We start from the raw sequence: 11,253 nt of genomic DNA, 5'->3' as shown, positions 1-11,253 counted from the left end.
GAAGGGAAGGGAAGGGAAGGGAAGGGAAGGGAAGGGAAGGGAAGGGAAGGGAAGGGGAAAAGCATAGCATTTCCAAAATGTCAAAGGACAACAAAAAGCAGAACTCTGGGAGTGATATCATACTTTTCTTGGTACTTTTGTCCTACTACTTGAAAGCCGATGCCTAGGGATGATCAGAGTTCCTAGAGGTGGATTTTATGGGAGGTCAGAGTACCTCAGCTGTGCTATCATACTGGCTATGCTCATTGTTGTCATGACCCCGCTGTTGCAAATACACCTTTCTTCCTGAGAAATTCTGCTTATCATTTCTGCTGCGTATTTTTGTTGGTGCTTTATCTGACTTTGAAACCTTGAAGTCAGATAAAGATTTACATGGCATCGAAGGAAAACACATAATTAGATTGTCGGCATCTAGCAACAAGTATTATTTTATCATGACATGAAAATCTCGCATGATGAACTGGACAGTGAAGAACTCGATAAGCGAGTGCTTCAGCTGGGTGACACCCTGACCCTTCCTGCACATGCTCTTGGTACAGTGACTCTCCTACATGGTACATCCTGCACGATAGCAGACCAGTCAGTTTCTTGCTTCCAAGGGGACAAATCCAAACCCCAAAGCCTGCCTACCCAGGTTTTTTGGGGACCTGAGACAGTCCGGATGCATCACACTGCTGGAAAACATTTCATTGTGTGCTCAAACTGACACCACGTTGTACTGGAAGCATAACAGTTTTGACCGAGGTAACTGCCTGGTTTTCCTGCCTCAGACTGCTTGGGACTCAGAAATGATGTGCCACCCATGCGAGTCCCTAAACTATGAAGATTCCCAGATTCTAAGTTCTTAGCATGGAATGCACACTGGCAGAACTGGCTTTAAACATTGATGGTTTTCCTCTTTTGCATCGTAATGTCTAGAATACTCCAGGACTTTATTGACATAGTCTTTGTTACCCTCTTGTAAGTTGGTGGAAACTGAATCCAGAACCTCCATGTCCCCAGAGTATGGAAAGCACAAGTTCCACACCCCAGCCTGCCCATATAAAATACATAAATATCACAGAGAACTGGGTCTGGAACTCCTATGTTCCCCCAGCTAACACTGCTGGATACACAGTGGGTCAACTTGAACAAGGGTTACCCTATTTTCTTCAGCACCACTGGTGGCCCAGTGGTTAGCATGCTTTCCTGAAATACCATAGAAACACAGAACAACCCAGGTTGGAAGGGACCTTGAAAGACCATCTGGGCCAATATTTAGTGGGAAAGTGAGCCTAGATGAGATTATCTAGCACACTGTTCAATCACATCTTGAAAACCTCCAGTGATGGGGACTCTGCCACATCCCTGGGGAGGTTGTTACAGTGAATGATCGTTCTCACTGTAAAAAATGTCTTTCTTAAGGAGAAACATATTCTGGTGCAACTTGTACTTATTGCCCCTTGTCCTCTCCATGTGGCTCTTTGTGAAGAGAGACCCTCCATCCTCTTTGTAGCTGCCTTTTACTTTGATGAGGTCCCCCCTGCACCTTCTCTTCTCCAGGGTGAAAAGACCTAACTCCTTCAGTCATTCCTCATAGGGCAAGTTCTCCAGTCCTTCAGTCATCTCCATAACCTTCTCCAGTCTGTCCACATCTTTCTTGAATTGTAAGGACCAGACCTGGACATAGTACTCCACATGCTGCCTGACATGTGCTAAATGGAGTGGGGTGATCACTTCTCTATCCCTTAGTAAAGCCCCTGCAGATATAGCCCAAGATCAAATTTGCTTTTGCTGAGGCAGGGGTGCATGGCTGACTTATGTTCAGCTTGTTGTCCACCTGGACTCCTGAGTTCCTCTCAGCAAGGCTGCTCCCCAGCCACACAGATCCTAGCCCATACTGAGCTCTTTGGTTATGTCTTTGTCAAATTTCTTACAGCTCTTGCTAGCGCACTCTCCCAGCCTGTCCAGGTCTCTCTGTAAGGTGGCTCTGCCTCCTGATGTGTCTGCCTCACCACCCAGTTTGGCATCATCGGCAAACTTGGTGAGGGTGTTTTCAATGCCAGTGTGCCCAGATCATTTATGAAGTTGAACATCATGGGGCCTGGTGTCGATCCCTGGGGGACCCCACTTGTGACAGGCTGCCGGCCTGAGTCAAAATAATTTTTCACCACTGTTTGAGTGTGGCCTGTTAGCTACCCATCTCACAACCATCCATCCAACCTGTATCCTGCCAGCTTGTCCAGGAGAAGGCTGTAGGAAGTCGTGTCGAATGCTCTGCTGAAGTCCAGGTAAACAACATCCACTGCTCTCCCCATGTCGACAGCAGACGTCACCTTGTTGTAGAAGGTGATCAGGTCACTCAGGCATGGTTTGCTTTTGGTAAATGTCTGCTGGGTTTTCCCAATCGCCTGCTCATCTGGTTAGTAGAGGTTTCTAGGAGGACTCATTCCATTACTTTCCCAGGGACTGAAGTAAGACCAATGGACCTGTAGTTTCCTGGGTCCCCCTTTATTAGTGATGACTTTCCCTGCCCTGCTTGGTAATGAGCCTATGTCTTCCCTGTGTGTCTGCTCATGTATGTTGTTGTTCTTGACATCTTTAGACAATTTCAGTTCTAGATGAGCCTTAGCTCCTGACTGCAACTCTTCATGCCCTAGCAAAGTTCTGGTAGTCCTTGATGGATATTTAGCTGCCTTCGCATAGCTGGCATGCTGCTTTCTTGCTTTTAGGCACACCCAAAAGCTCAGGAAGAATGAGTGGGCATTTCCTGCCCCACATGTACTATGAAAGCTGACCCAGGTTCTCGATGGAGATGGGGGTCAGAAGTGAGAATGGGGTCTTGCGTTGTTTCCCCAGAGGTCACGGCTTCACGGTGTAAGCTGAGGAATCAGCTCATGCTGCTGCAGCTGCTTCTGAGCAGGTCAGTGACGAAGGCTGGAGAGCATGAGGATTCGTTCCTTTAGCATGCTGCCGTGCCCAAGCAGAACTGCTCGTTTTCAGCAGCTTCCAATTCAGTTGAAAGAAGTGAAAGACTTACTTACTGAATGTGATCACTAAAAATAGTTTCCTTGACTCGTAGGGTAGACCTTGCCTTTTGCTTTTCAAAGGCCCATGAAAGTTAGACATTTCAATATTTTGGGAAAAGTTTAAGGAATTTGAAAACCTCTCTCTTTTTTTTTTTTCCCCCCCCTCTTCTTCTGCTGTTTTAAATTCCCAGGCCAATGCTTTGTTTTGATTTCCAACTTCTAAATGCATTTTGAATGATGAAAAATACACACATTGATCTTAATCAGACCATATGTTCTGGCTGACAGAGTTACATGCTGCAATGTCATAAATGCAGATTTCTGTCACAAGCAAAGTGAGTCAGAGCTCATAATACCACCCTGAAGCCTCCCTGTGCCACTGATGGGGCAAGGTAGCCACCAAGCAAGATGACCATGAGTGTGTCACTTGCACACAGAAGCTGAGGTGCTTGTAGCTAGTGAGTACAAAACACAGAGCACAGTTTCACTCTTAACCTTTCCTTGATGATTGCAGTCACCTCCTCTCCCCCAGCTAGTTGCACCTCAACTACTCAAACCAAGCCTGTGCCATCCTTTCCTGAAGACAGACATCTAGCTGAGAAGAGTTTATACTTTTAAACATGAAATAATCACAGATTTTAAGCTCCCCTTTTGCCAAACAGCATAAAACTTAGAGCACTCAGTCAAAGGTAGGAGGTGTGGACTCAGTTCCTCCCTCTGCCACTTTTCAGAAGAAGACACTGAAGCTATGCTGCTCTTCTGCCAAGAGTCCAAAAGTCATGGAGGCAGAAGAATAAACATGGGACTTTAAGCTAATGGTTATAAGTGTTAGGTGAACATGGGGCATCCTAGTCTGTGCCTTAGGTTATTACCCTAATGACTGCACCACAAAAGGCATAAGCAGCCCTGCAAGAAGAGAGCAGCTCCCCAGCTGCTTGGACTAGGCAAAAACCTTGCCTTGTATGTTTTGGGTTCTTGTCTGCCATGGCTCAGTTTCTAAAGTACAGAAATGGGAGCCGTGTCCTTTTCCCTGGATGGTCTGCTCTCCTGTGGTGAGCATAATTTCCAGGAATATGAGTTTGTCTTCCTTCAGGCTGAAAAGGGAGCTGAAACCAGTCTCCTTCATCCAAAGGACGTGCCTCATACCGATAATGGGTACAGGAGGCCAGTGCTGCACTGCAGTGGCAGCTCAGCACCAGGTGTGCAATGGTTCATTTCTGTATATGATCTGGTTTTACATGTAGGAACCTAATATGTTTGAGGATAAAGAGAGCCATTAACACCATGACTGATGTTTGCATGTCTTGTTACTGCTGATCGTTCTACATTTAGAACTTATAAACAGACACACACTTCTGCAAAGCAAGGTAAAGGATATCTGCATGTTCATCAATGTTACTTAACTCGTTGCTTTATTGTCCTGTTTTTTTCCTTACCAGTATCAACAGTTGATTCCTGCAGCATTTTCAAGCATTCTTGTTTATATTTGTTCCATCTAGTAGTGGTTTTTTCCAGTACAGATCCTTTGGCCTGTGAGTGAAAATACTGAAGATGAAGAAAATCAGTTAGAACCTTGTGGTCTTTTAGACCAGACCTATCACCCCATCTCTTCTTTTCCGTGTGAAGACAGGCTGAGAATACAAATGAAGCAAAAAGGTGTGATTGATAGTGTCTAAATGGGCATGCTGTTGGACAAATTTTGGTGGTTGTACAGGAGCGGATCGCTGCGGTTGTAAGACACTGCAGCTGCAGAAACACACAGAAGAAACACGGAGGCTGAGGAGATCATCAGTGGTGTTCAAAAAGGGAATGAGAGAAGAGGCAGAGGACCCCCGCTTGGAATCCTGCCCTTCAGTCGCTCCCCTGGCAACAGGAAGCAGGTAAGCAGAGAGGAACGAGACCTGGAATGGACCTCCATGGAAGGGGGATCAGGGATGTTGATCAACAGCTGTTAGCACAGAGGAGAGAATTAAATATATCTCCACTGTTGAAATTACTCCTAATATAAAATTTGCTCTACATGTAGTTAAAAAAAAACAGTCCCAGATATAGACAGATTTTAATAATGATTTTATAAATAGTGACTGATGTCTTTCGGATGTGGTGGACATCTGTGGCATGCACATTATCAGTGTAAGGGTTGCAGTTGTCCCAAGGGGACTCTCATATTTTAACTTGCTCTCTTGACACATCCTTATCACACAACTCTCTGACTGCAGAGGCCTTTTAAGAGCTGATAATTACTGCTGAAGAAAGGAATGGCTAAAAATAGAGGACTTAAATGCAAAACTGCTTTGTGACTGTTAGAATTTGGCTGTTGAAGAAATGCCCAATTAGGAGCAAAGCAGTAGAGGAAGGATAATGCTAAATACTGCTTACAGCTCAGTATCAGTGTGATGACTTGATCATTATTGATCCAGGGAAAATAAAATCAGCTTAAGCAGCCTCTGTGCTGGTCTCCTGAAACCAGGGCTGTGAGAGGACAGAGGTCGGCAAGTATTCAAAGAACGCTGCCACTGTAAGTCCCCAAAAATGAAAAATTCACTACTGGTTGAAAATGTTACCAATTATAACAACCAAATTTTGGAGAGCAGACTAAGTATGAGTTTTCTAAAAAGCAGCAATCCTCATACCAAAGGATGCTTTTCAGCACTCCAGGGAAAATCGATTTCCTTTTGTCTGGACTAGGTCCTTTTTGGAAACTGTCTTTGACACATGTGTGGTTGCCCTGAGATTGGTGATGTACGATGGGCTGAGATAAATAACCAGGATGATGTATGGCTGTGAATGTATGGCCTGTACCTTTTTCTTTGAACCTATGTTTGTTGGAAAAATAAAGCAAATCATATTTATTTAATTTCAAAACAAGAACAGTGGAGACTATTAGCTAGCTGTTACATGAAACCACTCTTAAGCATGTTTTTGCTGTGTAAAATGTCGCCTGCCCAGTACTCCGCTTCTAGCCTCTCAGCTAATTTCCAGACACACTACTTTAAATTCCAGGAGTAGAAAGACTATCATTAGTTTTCCTCTGATGGGCTTGCAAGATAAGGGAGTGAATATTTACAGCAGCCATGAGAAAGGAACGCATGTTTCCAAAATAAAAAGCATCTTGACATTTCCCTCATGTAAGCCTCAAAATGCTGGGAGCCAGGGGAGATTCTTCAGACGCTCCCGGGTCAGTGAACCACATTTGAAGAGGCAAAGACATGGAGATGACGCATTTGTAGAAAAGACTGCTTGATTTAAGGGATAACACTTCAGTTTCTAATAAACAAATGCATTAAACTGCCAAGGAAATGCAGGGGAAGCCTCACAGAGGCTACCTGGCTGCTTGTTTGGTTCCATTCCTGGAGACAAGGTTGAAAAAGCTCACTCAACAGCAGTGAGGAGCAGTTTAGGCATAAAGGACAATTCCACACCATTTCCTTGTGTAACCATCAGCTTCTCCAAAGCTGTAGGAGGAGTCAGGTAGCCAATACCTGGTCACCGTTGATGTAAATATCTGTGAGATGTCTGGTTTTCTACCATAAGACTTTGTGATGAGAAAACCAAATCAAGTCTATATAAAATCAGAGCTGTACCTGACAAAATTAAGAGCTGTCAACTCACCTCAAAAGTTAATTTGAAATATAGTTAGAAGAACATATATAAAATAATTTAAATTATTAATAAAAAAAATGTACAAATGATTGGAAATTAACCGGGGAACAGGCAATTGCAGTTAATAAGGGCCATTTAGATCACAGAGAAACATGAACCCCTCTGCAGAGCTTGCACTGTGATAGACCTAACGCAACATTTTGCTCCTAGAAGACACAGCTGGAGGATATAGGCCAGGACATTTTGAAAATTTATGTTTAGTTGTAGAAATTAAGTGACATGAACCACCTGTAGACAGTGTTGCAGCACAGGAGACTCTTGACATTTCTGGAGTTGTACGTGCAAGGGAGGATGTTGAAAAGGAGCACAAGGCCATGTAATGAGTAGCATTTGCCCCTGGTACAACTCTGCCTGGATAGTCTGATGGCCATACCTCAGCAGAGAGGGCAATACATTTGCAAGTTTTAAGGAGAGTGCTGGGGTGGCCTTAATCATTAAACTAAAAGACTAAGAAATCCCCAGTGATTTATCTTATCAAGAAAATGATAAACAGATATTCGACAGCAAGCCACCATGACTGGAATGGCAGCAACTTGTGAACTGATCATCAGCTACTTACACAGGGACTATGAGAAGAAGCTAAAGAAAGCAAGTTTGCTGTTCGTACGTGACTATTCAGTCTGCAGTGGCCTCTGCTCTCCCTGGGGAAAATCTGTGAGGGCCAATGTACAGAGAAAGGCTAAAGAATGCTGGCAATGCCTTGGAATGAGGAAAATCAGCTTGCTTTCCCTTCTTGGCTTGACAGGGATTGGTGCAGGTGCCCCAGGCAGGAGACACATTCTGTTGAGACTCCTGCATTAAGTGCACCTGAGTGCTATTCACTGCCCAGGGAGAAGGCAAACTGTGTGGGCTGGGAATAGGGCACGAGCCTAAAGAGGGAAGGGGAAATTACGGAATTGGGACACCTTGATGCTGCGTGTCTGTTCAGCTAAGTGAAAAGGTCTCAACAAAAAAATCAGAGGCAGGCTTGCCTTGTATCTTACATCCGTGTTTCTATTACCCTTCAGAGAGGGGCGCAGGCTCTCTTGGGAAGAAGGGGGTCTGCAGGCTGGGTCAATGTTAGGAGCACAGTAACCACCACTGTGGTTGTGGGGGCTTTCCCTGCTTTTGCCATGTCTGGGAGAAGGCCCCATCCTGTGGGTACGTTCTGAGAAGAACTGACAAATTGCTCTCTGTGTCTGACATGGGGCTGTGATTACAGATCCCACGGAGATTTTATGGTGATCTAAGTTTTGGGCTGCTCCGTCCTATCAAAATTTATATGCAATGCATGCTCAGCGGTAGCAATACAAGCTTTCAGGGAGATTTACCGTGATCTCAAAAGCAGTAGCAACATGCTGCTCAGCATGGCTTTCGATCTCATTTCTGTGTTCCAGTTGACATTTACCCGCTGGCATTTGAGCAGGTCGCCTGGCTCAGGAGAAATTAAACTCCAATGCCCAAGACAGAAGCTCAAAAAGTCCAGGACCTTTTGCCCTGCACTGGACATCTTTTCACTTCAGGCTGTCTGAAATTTTACCTGGCACTCAGATCACACCAAAGTTCACCTGTACGGAAATTTAATCAAAATTCCGTGGAAGGGTGTTTCATTTCATTTGGTTTGCTCAGAGCTCACAAACCATACCAATATGATGCCACTGTTTAAAAATATGTTGGATGCAGCAGAAAACACTGCCTGAAGCTCTTGCTTAGGAAGTGGATTACAATAATAAACCTCTGAGGTTACAAACAGACTGGTTTAAATTTATTCTTTCATAAACAAGCACAGTATAATCAGGATTTTGCCCTTTTAATTTCTTGTACTAAGCTAATGGTGAAATGAAATGTTTCTGTTTATTCAGAATATGCTATTATAGACAGAAAAAAACTTCAATTCAGGTATAAACTAGGAATAAGAGCTTAAATATTTACTTATTCTTTCAGCTATGATACTGGTTTATTCTGATTGATATTTTTTAGTATCTATAGGTGTTTGCTAGAAAATATGGGTATAGTGATTTATGATTATTATTTCTTTAAATTTTTCTTTCTTATTAAATAAAATATAAAGAAATAGAACACATATTTCTTTAAACGAGTTACAGGAACCAGTATGACAAAGTAATTCACTGTGATTTATAGTCTAAAATTTTAATCTCATGGAAACAATTGAGAGATTTTCTCATTGACGAAACTGATGGACAGTGCTTTGTCTGAGGTATCCTACAGATCTAAGGTGTCTCACAAATCCAAGAGTTGTTTCAGTTCTATATTCTTTTATGCAAGAGAAGCTCTAGGTATGAATTATACAAAAGCATTAGGAATATTTTCTATTTAAAAAAACCCCCAGAATATGTGTCTCCTGTTAACTGTTTCTTCATGAAAAAGCTAGGAACACAGTTGCGGTCTCTACAGCACACACACATGCAAACCCAGTCAGTAACCCAGCCAGATGGAGGATGAGTGGAAAGAAATACCTTATTACTTCCAGTTCAAATTCAATGTCAGTTACACTTATTTTCATGTACACTTATTTCATAGAAATGTGCTCTAAATCTGTAGATGAAGTGTATTCAGGTGAATTGAAATTTACTATAGCTCAGTAACTTTTTTTTGCACTTATCAAAATCAAGGTTGATATGAATAAATAAATAATAATGATTAAAAACATAAGTGAAAATTTCCTTGAAGTGAATTATACTGAGATATTTTGTCATTAAATATCGAGATTGTTAGACAATATAGACAAAGTAAGCTTTCAGGTTTTTTTTGAAATTTAGAAAAAAAAAGAAGGGAATAGTTTAGCAGATCTCTACGAGAAATAAAAGTAGAAAACATACAGATTTCCTAGCTTCTGTGAGAAGCTGAGGTGCACAATGAAACCAGTAACACCAGAGTTCACAGATGTGAGATTCAGTGCTCACCCCTCATACAAGTCAAAGGCTAAAAGACAGTGCTGAAGCAAAGTAAAGGTCTTTTTAGAACAGAGGAAACCAAGTAGAAAATAAACATGATTCATAATAGTATTGATACCTGGTGGGAAAACTGAAAAATAAAGATAATTTGATACTGAGAAATACTGGTAAAAAAGAGATTGTATATAAATGGATGTAAATACAATTTATTCACTGTATGAATGAGCATTAATTGAAGAAAATTTTAATAAACGACCTGGTCAGAGTGAGTTCTAATAAAAAACTCTACAGCTTCTCAGTCAACATAAATATAAATTGTTATGTCAGAACTATTTTTGAAACTAACATGCTGTTTGTGAAGGTTAAAGTCTTACGCAATAGGAATCCACATTCACATTGTCCATTATTAATTATTGAATTAGCTTACCTGTTTCACTAGAAACAATATCATGACAGAGCTGGCAGGTGCGGGAGATATTCTGGACCAGAATCCCATGCTAGAACAGAGACCAAAAAGTGTCACCATGCCCATTTTGATAAATTTTTCCCAATATGCTGCTATTTCACTCTACCATAGATCAATTATATCACCCTGTCCTGTGAAAAAAAAGTTAAAATGTTGTCTTCTATGACTGCAACTATTTCATGAATCTTCTTACAAATAAGTGAGGAGGTCTACTAAAGTGTCTGGGCTTCCTAGACTCCAGCTACGTTTTGTTTTTTCTGATTAAAGGCAGGGAGAATTTACTCTAAACTTCACAGAAAGCCTCTTACTGTGGCTTGTCCTTTAGCCAATAAGAAGTCAGAAAACTATTAAAACATTAAAGGGCTGATCCTGTTCCCTTGAAACTCCATGGGAATTTCGCCAGTGGTTTTGCAAGAATGTAATCCAGCTCCATAAATACATGTATATATTTATACACACCTCATCAAACCATTAAAAGACACCCTAGAACATAGGAAAATGGTAGGGAGCTTGCTAAATGGAGTTGGCTGTTAGGCAGCAGCTCGGTAATAGCTGTTTTTGTCCTTTCTGATCATATTTTGTCAAATACACACAGTGCAGGGTCAAGGAGAATCTAAATGTACAAAAGATGATGTTGCCAGCAGTTAAAGTTTTACTACAATTCTTGTGACATTCGGTGTTTTTTTCACAGCTTTGGCTGCAAGGTTGGAGAAACTGCCAAGGAATTTTAGCTTTAATTTTCAAAAAATCATTTGTAACTTTTTTAGTTGCAGAGAAAGGCCTGAAAACACTAACAAATTGATGTGTTATGCAGGCTCAGGGAATAAAACCATTTATAATATAATAATTTTAGGGTTCAGCTTACAATTGTCATGCTTAGAGTTAGCAATACAGAGGGTCAAGAAGATGTTGCCTCCTCCATTTTCAAGAGAAATGAAACTTGCAGCTATTTGTCCTTGAGGACTGGTCATGTGCTTCCCACAACTTAGGGATGTCCTGAGCAGCTAAGCTGGAGAGCAGGCAGAGAGGCAATGCTAGGACTGTGGACGCGAGCAGTAGCCCCGTTTTCAATGCCAGGCATAGGCTAGACCTTTGGGTGGGAGATACACCGTGCATCACACCCCATCAACCTGGCCAGCAGCGTGACCTGACTCCCTCTGTACACATACGCCAAAACTTTCTTCTGGAGGGATCCAGAAAGTGGAAAGGCATGATGTATACC

The 11,253-nt window shown here is 42.1% G+C and overlaps 1 protein-coding gene across 1 annotated transcript in view; it reads right to left on the bottom strand.

Moving 5' to 3' along the window:
* The window catches only part of GLP2R (glucagon like peptide 2 receptor), a 38,169-nt gene extending 28,072 nt beyond the window's left edge, over positions 1 to 10,097 (bottom strand). The window contains exons 1-2 of the mRNA XM_009637165.1: positions 9,993 to 10,097; positions 4,445 to 4,538 (exon numbers count right to left, since the gene is read on the bottom strand). Coding sequence (XP_009635460.1) covers positions 4,445 to 4,538; positions 9,993 to 10,097 — 199 coding nt within the window. The remainder of the gene's footprint in view (positions 1 to 4,444; positions 4,539 to 9,992) is intronic.
* Positions 10,098 to 11,253: the final 1,156 nt, after the last annotated feature.

Source organism: Egretta garzetta, unplaced genomic scaffold, assembly GCF_000687185.1.
Source record: "Egretta garzetta isolate BGI_Z169 unplaced genomic scaffold, ASM68718v1 scaffold644, whole genome shotgun sequence".
NCBI classification, from domain to species: Eukaryota; Metazoa; Chordata; class Aves; order Pelecaniformes; family Ardeidae; genus Egretta; species Egretta garzetta.
The sequence above is the reverse complement of the archived record's forward strand: the minus strand, read 5'-3'. Positions and strand labels throughout refer to the sequence as shown.